The sequence below is a fragment of the Bufo gargarizans genome, chromosome 5 (genome assembly GCF_014858855.1).
Source record: "Bufo gargarizans isolate SCDJY-AF-19 chromosome 5, ASM1485885v1, whole genome shotgun sequence".
NCBI classification, from domain to species: Eukaryota; Metazoa; Chordata; class Amphibia; order Anura; family Bufonidae; genus Bufo; species Bufo gargarizans.
The window spans coordinates 102,741,871-102,757,862 of NC_058084.1; the positions used below are offsets into that span (position 1 = coordinate 102,741,871).

Genomic DNA, 15,992 nt, shown 5'->3' on the forward strand with positions numbered 1-15,992 from the left:
TTCTCAGCTTTTATTTGCATTTGTGCAAAAAGTGTCCAGTCCAAAATTATTCATACCCTTCTCAATAATCAATAGAAAAGCCTTTATTGGCTAATCTATTACAGCAATCAAACGCTTCCTATAATTGCAGACCAGCTTTCAGGTTGGAGGGTCTTCTTGCCATTACCCTGATCTTTAGCTCCCTCCACAGATTATCAATTGGATTCAAGTCTGGACTCTGGCTGGGCCACTCCAAAACGTTAATGTTGTTGTCTGCTAACAATTTCTTCACCACTTTTGCTGTGTGTTTTGTGTCATTGTCATACTGAAATGTCCACTGGTGCCCAATGCCAAGTTTCTCTGCAGACTGCCTGATGTTGTTGTTGAGTATCCTCATGTATTGCTCTTTTTTCATGGTGCCGTTTACTGTGATTAGGTTCCCTGGTCCATTGGCAGAAAAACACCCCCAAAGCATTAGGTTCCCACCACCATGTGTGACAGTGGGGATGGTGTTCTTTGGGTTGAAGGCTTCTCCTTTTTTACGCCAAATGAAGGAAACATAATTGTGACTAAACAATTAATTTTTTGTTTCCTCTGACCTTAACAATGTATATGAACTCAACCTAAGTCAAAGCTGGTCACACAAATTAGTATCAATGGCGCCCACAAATATGAAATCTAATAAACTGAATACTGGAAAGCCTTAAAATATGTCTTTTTAATAGTACCATTTAAAATAGTAGGCCCAACAAAAGGTATAACAAATACCTCACTAGGAGGTTGCACACAACTGCCCACCAAAGTGAACTGGTAGGAAAATAATGAAGCAGCCAGGGGGTGCGTTCACTGACTCACTCTGAGATAGAGTTAGGAGCAAACAGGAATAGATAATAAGAGGGAGACAGATGCTGGGTCTCTTCCCCTGAAAATGTCCCTGTGTCCTAACTATAAACAATCCCTCTCTGACTGTACCTAGATGGCCCTCAGACCTATCCAATGACTGCCCAGCTTCGTCGGAAGCGATAAAGACCAGTCACTTGCTAAGGGCAGACAGACAGGTGAAAAAATACATAAATAAATGTCCCTACACGTTTCACTGGCTGTACACCAGATCATCAGGGGACCAAACAATACCAGAGTTACAAGCAAAATGTAACAGACAGTCTATGCCTGTCACGGCCTAAATTACTGGCTATAGCAATCAATAAGACAATCCTGTAAGTATATCAGGGTGTACTTAGCTTGCCAAGTTATTTGCATGCGTCCTGGGTCCGCACCTCTCCTGTTTGCTCCTAGCTCTATCTCAGAGTGAGCCAATGAACGCACCTCTCTAACTATCCTCCTGACCACCACAGGTGTCACTTTTGACTTCCGACCACGTCCTCTGAGATTTTCCACAGTGCGGAACATCTTGTATTTTATGCTCAAATGTAAAAAAAAGCTGAGAAATGATATTTTTTTCCACAATAATGCCTCTTGTACATCGTCTTATTATCTTTTGGGAGACACCTATGTCATTTCCCGTCAAAAAATTACTTTCTGGTCGAATAAAAGTAACTTTAATGTATGAATAATTATGGGCAGCACTGTATATATAAAGAAATAAAAAATTCCTCGGCACATCTAATGCAGGCTGTGTGTTTATTCACCATAAAGAAATGTTTCAGTCCTCTCAATGGGACCTTTCTCAAGCAGTGACAAATTTACAATAGTGCTTCAGACATATATATACCCCCTCATGGTAATCAGAAATCAATAAGTAATTAATACATAAATCTCATAAAAAACATGATTCAAGTGTACAAAGAAAACCTGAAAAATGTCTATAGATACCCCTGTGTATACAAAATCTCAAATACATGATTTTTAAATAGAAAAGAATAGATACAATATTTTAGACAAATCAAATATCCTTTGATGATAAGCTAAAAATATAAGACAAATGTGGACTGACTAATTAAAATAACTAATCACCATGATTAAAAACATATAAAGTGGAAAGAAGGAATGTACCAACCAGCATGGACTATTTGCAAATGTTTGGCGTCTTCAAGAATCAAATGCGCATGCCCAGGTATTCACCATACAGAGAGCGCTGAATATGTGGTTACATGATGCCCAGTCACGTGCACGCAGCTCCGCGCCTCCCACTAAGCTCAGGCTGTGCCGGCTAAAACATCAGTATCCGGAACAGTGTTTGGTATAATCAGGCTGCATTATACTATATATTTCTCATTTTCCCCTTCAATTTAAAGTGCTTTATTAAAAAAATAACATAAACATGATAGTCCATGCTGGTCCCAATTGTACTGTATACCTCGAATCCAATATCTATAAGAAAAAAAGAAAAAACAAGTTTCAAGTAAAACATAAAGAAAAAAGACTAATGGCACCAAAATGTACACAAAACGAAAGCAATAGACAAAATACATTAATGGAGAAGCATTAAGTAAATAACCAAGGTTTGAAATCTTGTTGATTAAAGCGAGTTTTAAAATCTAGAGAGGTTTCACCTACGTACAGCATATTACAAGGGTACCAAAGAACATAAACCACAAAGGTGGAATCACATGTTAGGTAATGTTTAATGCCATATTTTTCACGAGTAATGGGGTATACAAATGCACCACCCTTTTGAATATAAAGACAATTTATGCAATTCAAAGGGAAACATCCAATTTTTGACTGCATAAAAAACTTTGTCCTGACTTTTGTGAGCCTATATCAGCATGTACAAGCCTATCTCTCAAATTTTTGGCGGAAGTTTAAATTCTTGAATATCATCATGTCCACTCAATATAATGGGCCAATGTTTGTTAATAATAGACCTAATCATGTGACTTTCTTCCATATAGGTGGTAACCCAGGGGACCCTATTAAGTAATTTTTCTCAGATTTTTTTTTTTTTTAAGAAGTTCAGAGCGGGTTTTATTACAAACAGTAGAAACATTTGATTTAAACACTGAATTAGGAGATCCCCTGTTGTGAAATGCACTGACCATGTTATTCAATGTACTATCCAGCTGTTTTTCCTCACAGACAATCTGCTTAGCCCTTAAAAGTTGACTCCATGGAAGGGATTTGATCATCACCCTAGGGTGGGCACTATCAAATCTCAATAAGGTATTCTTATCAGTAGGTTTAGCATAAACATCAGTAGATAAACACCCATTTTGTTATGTAATTTTAGTATCCAAGTAACTGATCTCCATTGAGTATCTCAAGATAAACTTAATGTTAGTGTCAATAGTGTTCAAAAACGAAAAAAAAAAAAAAAAAAGATAAAAGATGATGTTCCGTTCTAGTCCAAATCAAAAAGACATCATCAATGTATCGCCACCACCTCAACACATAGTCAAAGTGGTGTGATAAATAGAAGAAAGACTCTTTTAAGAAGGAGACCGCCATCTTTGCATATGTAGGCGCCACATTAGAACCCATGATGGTCCCCTTCATCTGCATATTAAAATGATCCCCAAATAAAAAATAATTGCATGTCAATACCATTGTAGAAGGTTTAGGATAAAGTCCTGGCAGCCTATAGAGTAATCAGATTATTCCAATGCTCTCCTCACTACGTCAATACCAAAGGAGTGTCTGATAGATGTATATAAGCTTACAACACCAAAAGAAGCCAGAATCACATTAGATGGAATGTTCCGCTCGGCCCCCCTGCTGTGTTTGATGGCGGCGGTTCCATTCCTGAGCCGCCGCCATCATCAGAGTGTCAGCTCTATGCTGACACTCTGCTGTAACCGCATAGATGCCGCGGCAGCGGCATCCATGGGGTTAATAGAGGGAGGGGGCTCCCTCTCTCCACCATAGGGGCTGCTGCGCTGCGATGGCAGCCCCGATGGTTGCCCTGGCAACCGGACGCTTTGCAAAAGCATCCGCTGTTGCCACCTACAGTGCATCTGAATGTATTACACTTTGCAATGCAAGAGCATTGCAAAGTATAGTACAGCCATCAGCCTCACTGGATCTTCATGATCCAAGAGGGACTTGATAAAAAAAAATGTGAAAAGAAAAATTAAAGTAAAAATAAATGAATAAAAATGTAAAATAAAAAAATTGCCTTTTCCTATAAAAAAAAATAATACACATATTAGGTATCACTGCGTCCGTAACGACCGTCTCTATAAAGATATCACATGATAGACCCCGTCCAATAAACACCATAAAAAAATAAAAACTGTGTAAAAAAAAGCCATTTTTGTCACCTTACATCACAAATAGTGCAACAGCAAGCGATCAAAAAGGCATATGACCCCCAAAATAGTACCAATCACCTCGTCCTGCAAAAAATGATACCCTATTTAAGACAATTGCCCCAAAAATAAAAAAGCTATGGCTCTCAGACTATAGAGACACTAAAACATCATTTGTTTGGTTTCAGAAAAGCTATTATTGTGTAAAACTTAAATAAATAAGAAAAAGTATACATATTGGGTATTGCCACGTCCGTAACGATCTTCTCTATAAAACTATCACATGACCTAACTCCTCAGATGAACGCTGTAAAAATAAATAAATGAAAACTGTTCCAAAACAGCAAATTTTTGGGTCACCTTGCCCCATAAAGTGTAATAATGAATGATCAAAAAATCATATGTACCCAAAAATTGTACCAATAAAAACTTCAACACTTTCTGCAAAAAACAAGCTCCTGCACAAGACGATCGGCAGAAAAATAAAAAACATGTGGCGTTCAGAAAACTAATCCAGCACAATCTTCCTTCCAAAAACCGTATGGCATTCCTTTCCTTCTGCGCCCTGCCGTGTGCCCGTACAGCAGTTTACGACCACATGTGGGGTGTTTATGTAAACCGCGGAATCAGGGTAATAAATATTGAGTTTTGTTTTGGCTTTTAACCCTCAATGTGTTAAAGATTTTTTTTTTATAAAATGGAAAATCTGCCCAAAAAGTGAAATTTTGAAATTTTATCTCCATTTTCCTTTAATTCTTGAGGAGCGACTAACGCTGGGTTCACACCTTAGCATCCGCGTTAGAGCGCTCTGTATGCGCGATTGTACGGGCGTTTGCAATCGCGCATACAGAGACAAGCGAACGCCCATTGTCGCGCGTCCCGGAAGTCTATGTACGGGAACGCGCGACAAGACGCCCAAAAGAGGCTCATGTACTTCTTAGGGCGTCGGGCGTCTTACAGCGCGATCGTACGCGCTGTAAAACGCCCAGGTGAGAACCATTCCCATAGGGAAGCATTGGTTTCTCCTAGTTGAGCGTTTTACAGTGCGTAGGAACGCGCTGTAAAACGCTCAGGTGTAAACCCAGCCTAAAGGGTTAACAAAGTTTGTAAAATCAGTTTTGAGTAACTTGAGGGGTGCAGTTTCTACAATGGGGTCATTTATGGTGGTTTCCACTATGTAAGCCCCACAAAGTGACTTCAGACCTGAACTGGTTCTTAAAAAGTGGGTTTTGGAAATTTTCTTAAAAATTGTAAGAATTGCTTCTAAGCCTTCTAACGTCCTAAAAAAATAAAATGACATTTCCAAAATGATGCCAACATAAAGTAGACATATGGGGAATGTTAAGTAATAAATATTTTATTAGGTATGACTTTCTGTTTTAGAAGCAGAGAAATAGAAATTTGGAAAATTGAGAATTTTTCCAAATTTTTGGTAAATTTGGGATTTTTTCATAAATAAAGGTGAAATATATTGACTCAAATATATGACTATCATGAAGTACAATGTGTCACGAGAAAACAATCTCAGAATGGTGTGGATAAGTAAAAGTGTTCCAAAGCTATTACCACATAAAGTGACGCATGTCAGATTTGTCAATTTTGACCTGGACACTGGGGCATCAATGACCCTTGGTCACGAAAGGGTTAACTTTGCACAATATTCAAATTTTTCGAGTTTCACCTGTGTGTGTGTGTGTGTATATATATATATATATATATATATATATATATTTAAACAAAACACATAAAATCCAGCATTTTTCCATCGTCCACTAAGCCTAATAATAGGAACCACTTACTTTACTGCAGTTGCCTGTCATTTTAATCCTGCCTGTAATAATATCACTTCTTTGTGTAGATAATACAGGATCCACCATTCACAATAGATGCCTGTCAAAGCTTATCTATTCTTTCCATGTACAATGACCTCTGCACAGGTCACAGAGCATGTCTAGAAAACTCTCTCATAGAAGTCAATGAGGTCCCCTCCTGACCATTATTTCTATGGCCCATGTAGCTGCCATAAAGCAAGTTTCTTAATGTTTTCTAAATGATGTTAACAACAGCCAAGATGGCTGCCCCATAATCATGTTCAGCAAATACAATAAATAAATCTGCATTCAGAAAATAAAAACAGATTAGAAATAAGGAAATGTCTCATTATTTACTTTTAACTGACAGATAACATTTTTGATGGCACATTTCTGTTAAGTTTGTTTGCAGACGGTCACTTTCTGTTTTACACTGATTACAGTCATGTTGCTGGTCTGACAACTTGATATATAGCAATTATCTCTGAACTCCTAACAGCTTATAAACACCCACTGTAACACAATTCCTATCAAATTGATAAGAATATGACTGTCAGGAATTCTGAGCTAAGGGCTACAGAGCGAGCTGGCAGATCAGCAGCATGGCAGGAGTCAGTGTAAAACAGAAAGTGACAGTCTTCAGTTAGACTTAAACCTATCCCTGTAATACAAAAACTGCTGAGAATTCAGAATAAAGACCAATTGCAAAAAAAATATACATGCCAGAAATTTGACACCAAGCAGGATCTGGCACACTAGTTGTATACATTTGGTGGGTATCTGCTCAACTCCAAGTTACAATAATGCCAAAACCAGGTGAGGTGATGTTTATATGATTGTTAATTTTTGAAATTTAAGTCTAATAAAAGGGAAATCATAGGGCACCCACAGGAAGTATGATATAAGGAACTAACATGTCCCCATGTTCTCCAACAGAAATTGGAGGACCTGCCAATACCTTGATACTTTAAGAGGCATAAAATATTACCATGTTGATAGTTTTTGATAAACTTTAGAAAAATTTGCACATACAGTAGAAGAGCCGCATTATTTGCTGGTCAGATACGGACCCTTTCACTACAATGGGGCCGCAAAAGAAGCGGACAGCACACGTATGTCTGTTCCATGGCACCCACAAAAATATAGAACATGTCATATTCTCGTCTGCATTATGGACAAGTATAGGACAGTTCTACTGTGGCCCGGACATTTTGCTAAATGCGAAAATGCACAGCCTGGTATCCATGTGTTGCAGATCGACAATTTGCGCAATAACCCCAGTTAATGTTGCCAAAGTCTAGCAGGAATGAATCTCAAATTCACTTAGAACTAATTGTCTCCACCAGGAGGTGAAAAATAGTTGAGATACAGGACACCCCTGATGGGTGCCAATGGCAGTCGGAAGTGGTTTGGAGATATTCTGAATTATTAAACATTACTGAGTACTTTTTTATTGATATCTTAGAAAATAACTAAAAGGAGAATTCCCAACAAATAATGATAGATATAATTGGAGGAAAAAATAGTAAAGATCCGTTTTGCTTCTTTTACACAGTGGTGCTGTGCAGCAAAATGCCATGAAGTATCCACGGCGCATAAAGTGGTATTCCCACCATGGATACTTATGGCATATCCATAAAATATGTGAGTGATAAATGCGGATTCCACCTCTGAGACCTGCACCCATGTGGGCAGGATAGGGGGCCTAAAATTCTTCGGCTGTTTCCAAAATTCCCTCATAGACAGCCATAGCATATATGGGTGAGATAGTTCAAAGGGGTTATTCAATTTCTCAACCCCCCCCCCCCCCAAATGTGCCTGACCCCTCACAGGTAATATACTTACCCCTGCGCCGCTCCTGGTCCCCGCACCACCATTGCTTCTTCTCCCTGCACACGGATGAAAACATCCGGTGTCAGGGGCAGGGGAGCAGCCAATGGCAGGTGGGGACAGGGACGAGCCTCGCTAGCATCGCGAGTGACGCTACAGAAGCTTGTCCCCGTCCCTGCCTGCCATTGGCTGCTCTCCCGACACCAGATGTTTTCATCTGTGTGCAGGGAGAAGCAGCAGCGGCGGTGTGGGGACATATTATCAGTGAGGGGCCCAGCACATGTGGGGGGGGGGGGGTGAGAAATTGGATAACCCCTTTAAGGTCTCCACGGTAAGATGAGTAATTGAATTAGTATCCTGAACGTGAATGTTAGTAATGGAAATTACAAATCACTGAGATGTCAGTGATGGGTATTATGATAATTATAGGAGACTCCAGCATTCCTGATGCAGATAAGAACATCAACCACTAAGACTCATTGTGGCTTTTTTAATAGGTTTTCACTCATTGACAATCTGTGAAACAGTAATCCCATAGCTGGATAGAGAGTATGACATTTTTGTGTAGGAGGATTCTGGGGGCGAACTGATCAGACAGTGGTTCACATACAGACAACAGTTTAGCTTAATGACAACACAATGGAAGAGAATGCAATTTATATGACAGCACCTTGAGTGACATCTCTGACGTTAATGTTTAATTATGAGGCAGAAATAAATTCACAAGACAGTTCCACGATGTTGGATACCAACATTATACACTGGAGAACTTAGAATATTATTTATTTTAGGTACAACTTCACTGTGATAAATGGGCTAGGAAAGCTTCTAAAGCTTCATAGTGGTAAAATAGACACAAATTAAAGACACTGCAAGTATTGGCCAGTCAACAAAATATAAGAAACTGAGAAAAGTAGACTTTATTGACATTCAAGGGTGTATGAAATAGGCCATGCAGAGAAGAAAGCCCTCTGTCATAATTGGTCCCATCTCATTAAAAAGGTTTTTGAGCGATTTTACTGATGAGTTATCCTCTGGATAGGTCATCAGTATCTGCTCTGTGGGGGTCCGACACCTGGAACCCCCGCACATCAACTTTTTGAGAAACTACGGGCACCTGCTCTCCCGTGAGTGCTGCGGCCTTCTCCCTGCTCACCAAGCACAGCACCGTACATATCGGCTGTGCTTGGTATCACAGCTGCTCCTAGGCCATGTGACCGATGAATGTATCATCACTCAGCCTAGGGAATGCTGAGAGAAGACCGTGGCACTACTGCAAGCACTGCTGCCTTCTCAAACAGCTGACCGGCAAGGGTCCTGGGTGTTGGACCCCCACCGAGAAGAGGATAGGTCATCAGTATTTAGGTTTCATTTCAATGTTGAAAGTGCTTGAATTGCCCTAATAGCTGTGGATGACATTCTGGTTTCTCTGTCTCTCCCTCTCTTTCCCCAAATTCTCCTGTATTGCCAAAAATAAAAATCAGATAGAATTCTAATTCTTTTGAATCGATTTGCTCATCTCTGTTAAGAACATGCAAAGGATTCTCTTCTCCAATATCACTGCAATATTACTATTGGGCTAGGAACGTCAGCCCAAGGGTTATGGAAAGGGGATGATGAGAAAAAACAAGAACTAGGCACTTCAGGTCCGGTTCTTTTTTCAAAGCATCCATTTGACCCCTACAATGGGGCCCCATTTATCTAGGAATGATCCTGTTGACATTTTATTGCCCACCTATAAGGGTATGAGGTCAGTGAATGGCTGCAGCAGAGCAGATTAGATTTCTGGTCAGCTAGGGACTGGAAGGCACAGGGACAAGAGCCTCGCAGCTGGAACAGCACAGTGGTGAATAGGTGAGTACATTTTATTTATGTTAAACACTTTCAGGGCATGTAACTAAAATTGGTTTTGGGGTCAGAGTGTCTACAAAACTTTAATTGAAAGATGACATTTTTATTTAAATGGGTTGTCTGAGTTTACAAAACTAGTGATCTATTCTCAGGATAGGTCATCAGCATCTGATCAGTGAGGGGCTGACTCCTGGCAACCCTGCCAATCTGCCGTTTGAAGAGGTGGTGGCACTCCCTTTAGCACTGCAGCCTCTTCCTATGCCAGAAATGTTGCATTCATTGGTCATGTCACCTACGCGCAACTCGATCCCATTGAAGTCAATGAGGCTGAGCTGCAATACTAATCATAGCCGCTATCTGGCAGCCACACGCCGTGAGGAATGGAGGCAACAGCTTGATAAAGGGTCATCCAATACAGACCCAAAACGTTGCCAATGTCTTGGCAACTGCATGTTAATGTTTTATTGCACCTCATATGGCTGAATAAAAATTAAATAAAGAAAAGTAAATGTATATGGCAAAGTTGGAGTGCCATCTGAAGTTGTTTTGCAATACTAATCACAGCCGCTATCTAATGGATGGTGCTATGCTTCGTAAGCTGTGAGGAAGCCTCTGTGCTTACTGAAGATAGTATAGACTAAGTATACAGTACATACATAGATAACAAATACAGTGATATGAACATATCGTTACTAAACAAAATAATAAAAACTGAACTAAAATAAAAATGTAACACTAATTTGGAAGCGGAACATGTAATCACAGATGCTGCAACAAACTTTTTTTTTAATCTGTCTCTATTCCCCCAGCCATCGGGACCTGTGGAGACATCCATACTCACCGGTAGAGATAGGTCGTTTCGCAGCGAACTTTGCGTATTCGCAATTCGCCGAACATGCGAACATATGTAGAAATTCGCGCCCGCCATATTCTTTTACATTGTGAAGAACTTTGACCCATGACACATCCATTAGGTGGTACAGGACAGCCAATTGAGACGTTTCAGCACATGGACATACCCCCTACCATATAAATAATAAACCTGATCTGGCCGCCATTTTACATTCAGTGTTTTGCCAGTGTAGGGAGAGGTTGCTGTGTGGAGCAGGGACAGGCTGTTAGGGACACCAAACGCTAGCTAATAGGGCCACAAAAGTCATTTTAAGGACTAGTATAGGTGTGCTATCGATAGGTGTGATACACTGAGGGGTGCGATATACTTATAATATACTTTTATAATGAGTCAAAAACACATAGATCTATATAGTGATCAGCTGGAAGTCTAGGGGCTAGGGGCTTACTAGGGCCATTTTTATATAGGGTAAGGTTCCGGACGGGGTCACTCTAATCAGGGCGGGTGGTCTGTGGTTAGGCTATCAGGGCCAGAATAGCAGCCCCCTGTAGGGCAATATCAGTGACAGTTCTTTGCCCACCCTGTCCTTCAATACCACATCATCATCTAGCCCAGGGATAGATGTTTTTTTGCTTTCCCTCCTGGATTCATCAATGTGCACTGGAACCCCCCGGATTGTGGTAGGTCATATGGTTTCTGATTTGGTGCCGCCTAGCACCTGATTTAGTGCCGCCGAGCACTTGTTATTGCCTACCACATCTATGCTTTTTGCTTAACTTTAATAATTTAATTTATTTTGAGGGATATCTTTTCCATTCACACCTCTGCAAAATGGGTCCGCAATTTTCCGGAATGGGTGGAGACCCATTCATTTTCAATGGGGCCGGAATGTGCTGTCCGCATCCACGGATCTGCACTTCCGCATCTGTGCTTCCGATTCCGCAAAAAAAAAGAACATGTCCTATTCTTGCCCGCAATTGCAGACAAGATTAGGCATTTTCTATTTTAGTGCCAGCGATATGCGGTCTACAAATTGCAGAATGCACATTGCCAGTGTCTGTTGCGGATCCGCAAAACACTTACGGACGTGTGAATGGACCCTCATAATAAAATTATTAAAGGTTATGTTTTATCTTTATGTATATTCTAATGGATTGCCTTCCTTGTACAATGTTATAATATACTTTCTATGTTAGAAAGTATATTATAGTGCATTTGTATTGTGCGGCAGTTGTGTGCAGTTCTGCTGCGTTACTGCAGGTATATAGAGGGACAAGCGTTATTGGAACAAATAATTTCTACTGGTGTGATGTACCAGTCCCCCCCCCCAAAAAAAACTGATTGAAGTGGGGTGTTATATACCAATATACTTTCTTTATAGTGCATTTGGGTACTGTATAGTGCATTTGCGCATGTGCGTACTCGAAAATGATATTGCCGATATTTCACATTGAAAACAAAAATTAATGGAGATTGCAAATTCGAATAATACATGTGGTATGTCACTGTCCATGTTGTGGGACTATTTGTGCACTTCTAGCAATTATTTCTTGGCTACAAATATGAGCAGAAGGTTTTTCAGGTTCGCCTGCCATTAAAATGAATGGGACCCACCGCGAACTTGCGGTTCGCGAACATTTGATTGCGATCGCGTTCGCGAAATGCCTCGGCAGATGTTTGTCCATCACTACTCACCGGTTCCCCACAGCTCTCTTCATTGGACTTCTGGGCCCCATCTCTCAACTTCCTGCAAAGATTGGATCACATGCTCGGTTGCAGCCAGTGACTGCAGAGATGTGTCCCCAAGCAGCACAAAATACATCCCCATAAAGTGCCCCTCTGTAATGGCCAGCGGCAGCCTCAGGATGTCAATAGAGTTGAATTCAGGGGTGCTTCAGATCATTACTTTCCTGGCTGGTGCCCTTGAGGAGGACTCAGGCTGGTCATCTGCCCACTGGGAAGTTTTTCTGTAGGATCTATAGCCAGTCTGCCCCTGGCTTTAAGTTTAAAAATGTTATATAATAAAGAGTTCTGCAGCATTACATGATTTCTATTTGCTGTCAGTGAATAGTAACAATATTTCAGTCGTGGCCAACTGATATAGGTGCATACCTTTGGTTTAGCTGGAGCTCCTGGTTAACTTTTGATGATCAGTGTAAAATGACAAGTTGATTGCAGCCAGGAGTTCAAGCAACATTGTATCTGAGCTCACTCTTTCAATTACCGTAGCTGTGCACTCCATTTTACTGTAAAATGAGCGTATATAGACCTGGCCATTCTAGAAAGAGGAAATAGCTTTAATAATTTACATATGGATATATTTTCATGGATGTAATAACCTCTAATTGCTGCAATATGGAAGCTATCCTGTAACGGTGGACACATTACACCAATGGTATAATATTGAACTCCGCATCTCCTCTATAGCATATGCTCTTACATAAGACACCTGACGTTTTAAGGTACCGTTTTTGCATTCTTTTCCTCATATCATTAACCATCTGAACCATCATAATGAATGTCCTATTGCAAAGAAATGTCTTGCATCATTTTGTGTAATATATGCAAGAACAGTTTTCACATCTATAGAAAATATCTCAGCTGGGTGGAATGTTTTTCTTATTCCTGCAGTGTAGCTGTTCCAAAAATTTCTCACATTTCGTCATAACAAAGATTTAAGTTTCAGACTAATCCTAAAGGAAATTCACAAAACAAATCAGATTAAAATTAGAATAGCTTGCCAAAAACGTCTTTCAATGAGGTGTTAGAAAAATATAACATAATGTCATGTTCTCTGTCACGGTCGATTAAGGAATGACGGACACTTGTGTAATGTCCTCTTCCTTTAAATCGCTTTTAATATTTTATTTGTGCATTTAAGAAATGCAGAAAAATGTTATTAGGAAAGGGCCAAAGTGAGATCTATTCAGGAATAATTATCAGAAGAATATATACCTAATCAGTGATGATAGATGGACGCATGACCTTAAAAAAAATACCACATTTCCCTCTAGCGGCCACTGCAGGGGTTATCTCCTGACACGCATATCGGGGTATGTCCAACCAAAAGGAAAGGCACATCTGTATTCCATAATCACCAAATACATTTTCCAATATTCTTTCTGTGCATCAATTTCTCAGAATTTATAAGATGATGATAGCTTTAATTAATTTGTTTTTATGTAAACCATTTACTATAATAAATGTTTTATCAAAATGACAGTGCCAAAGTTAGACCTTCTAGGAGCCCAAAGGTGGTCTCCAGAGACCCAAGAGATGTAGGCTGCCTCAGCCAGGACTAGATTTTTACAAGTAATTTTGCATGATGCTTCTTTCCTGTTGTTGAAATAAATGTCTTATTTTCCCTTTATGTAAGAAGAATGACTCCGTGCTTGGCGCTCCTACAGCCCCTTTATGGGAAAGGAAAACCTGCTAAATAAACATGTCATTTGTTTCAGATATGTAAGGTTCTCCCTTCAGTTGTGGTTAGGAATCCTGGAGGACTTTCTTTCCCACACACTTTTCACATGGAAGTGGTTACAGCTACTGTACTTAATATTCTCTAATTTCATAGCAAAGTGTGAAGTTCAGAGTGTGCTTTCACATGTTAATCCCATTACAGACACTCTTCGTACTTTCTAAAACACAAAAACACTATTAAAATAAAAAGTAACAGTTGCTGTTTTTACAATAGGACGTATATGCTAAACCGATGCACGGGAAGCATTTCTACAGGTGTAGCAGAGGTCAATTTAACCTTTAACTATTTATTTTGGCCCCAGTATTGCTTAGCAAATTAAAGAGGTTGTCCACGTTAAAAAAAAAACTTATTTTTTTGTAAGATATGGCATTGCAGAGGAAATGAAAAGAGTTGTATGAAATTAGAAACACTGCTTGCCTCCAGAAACTGCATCCCTCCAGTCCATGGGCTTTGTCTGGTCTTAGTCCAATTCAAGTGGGGCCAAACTGCAACACCAAGCACAGCCCATGAAGTGGCGCAGTTTGTGGAAGCGAGTAGCCAAGCGTTTAAAATCTCATAAACTCCTACGGGTGAATGAGGATGTATGATAGGAAATTCATAGTGTCCTGGATGGTGAAAAAGTACACATTTTGGTGTCCATTCTTTTTGCAGACGTATATACTTTATAGATTATAAGCTCTTGCGGGCAGGATCCTCTACCCCTCTTTACCAGTCTGTTAATAGTTTCTTGTTTACTATGTTTTTTATTTCTCTGTAACCCCAGCTGGATGTACAGCGCCCTGGAATTAATGGTGCTTTAAAATAAATTCATAATAATAATTCACTTGAGTGAATGAGATTTGTAGGAAAATCGGAGCAAGATGGCGCATGCTGTGATTTTATTGGCAAGTCTGGCCAAGAAGACTCCCCTTGGCAAAATCGGCAGTTTTTTTGGGTTACCAAAAGCCAGACCCTTGGCGAATAATGAAACAGCCCTTATAAATACATACATTTCTGCAGCACAACACTGCCACTAGGGGGAGCAAATTGAAGACAGATTTATACAGATCAGTCTGTGCTTATAAAATATATCAGTATCAAAGAAACAGAGGGGAGGACCCTATTACACCACAGTATTACATTATTCAGTGTGAACTGGTCATGTATTTTTGCAGTATAAAAATGTAATGTAGCAGTGAATTTTAAATGTCCTTTTATGATCAGTGCTTCAGATTGACACAACTATTGACACAATTTCTCCTGTAAAGAACCTAACCTTCTTTGTTCTTTCTTTAGGTTTGTGATGCCACAAGACAAACCATGAACCAGTGAACAATCTGTACTAGGATAGAAGACAATTTTTCCAATGATTTTAATTGATTGCAATAACTTGCAAAAACGGTTATTTTTTTAGTGTGTTTAGTAATTGAGCAAATGTCTTAACCATAACGGAATCTAACTTTCTTATTCGATAATCTGTAGTTATGGTAAGCTTTTCTTACATGTAACTGGCCACAATTATGCATCTTCCAAGCTTATTTGTTACCTTAGACATGAACTTTTAACACTTTAATGTGTATTCTTGGAAACATCCGCTCCTTGAGGTATTTGAGATGCTGTTTATTGTATTTGTATACATTTCTGCGAAGGAGATGGATGTATCTTGGGAAGTTTGTAAGATAAGATACACCTGCAAAAAATGTTCATTGCATGTTGCACTTATATTACTATAATCAACAGGTATTAGGCCTTAACAGGGTGACTGAAAGATTTCTTGTATAGAGGCTCATTGATTGCATTTTTTGCACTGAATGGTAAAATACATGTTAGATTTCAACTTTGATATAGTGATCGTCTTTTTGATTGATTGCCAGCATTTGGTTCACAGCATGTTTGGCCATACGGATGACAGTATATACATGGAAATGATATAAAGAATGGATCTTGATGTATAACACACACTACCCTTTGGGGCTGATATATGCTGCAAAAAGTCCATT

General features: G+C 39.6%; 1 protein-coding gene across 1 annotated transcript in view; it reads left to right on the plus strand.

Moving 5' to 3' along the window:
* The window catches only part of C5H8orf34 (chromosome 5 C8orf34 homolog), a 304,643-nt gene extending 289,128 nt beyond the window's left edge, over positions 1-15,515 (plus strand). The window contains exon 15 of the mRNA XM_044294965.1: positions 15,289-15,515. Within this exon, the coding sequence (XP_044150900.1) occupies positions 15,289-15,296 (8 nt within the window). The 3' untranslated portion in view covers positions 15,297-15,515. The remainder of the gene's footprint in view (positions 1-15,288) is intronic.
* The last annotated feature ends 477 nt before the right edge of the window (positions 15,516-15,992 follow it).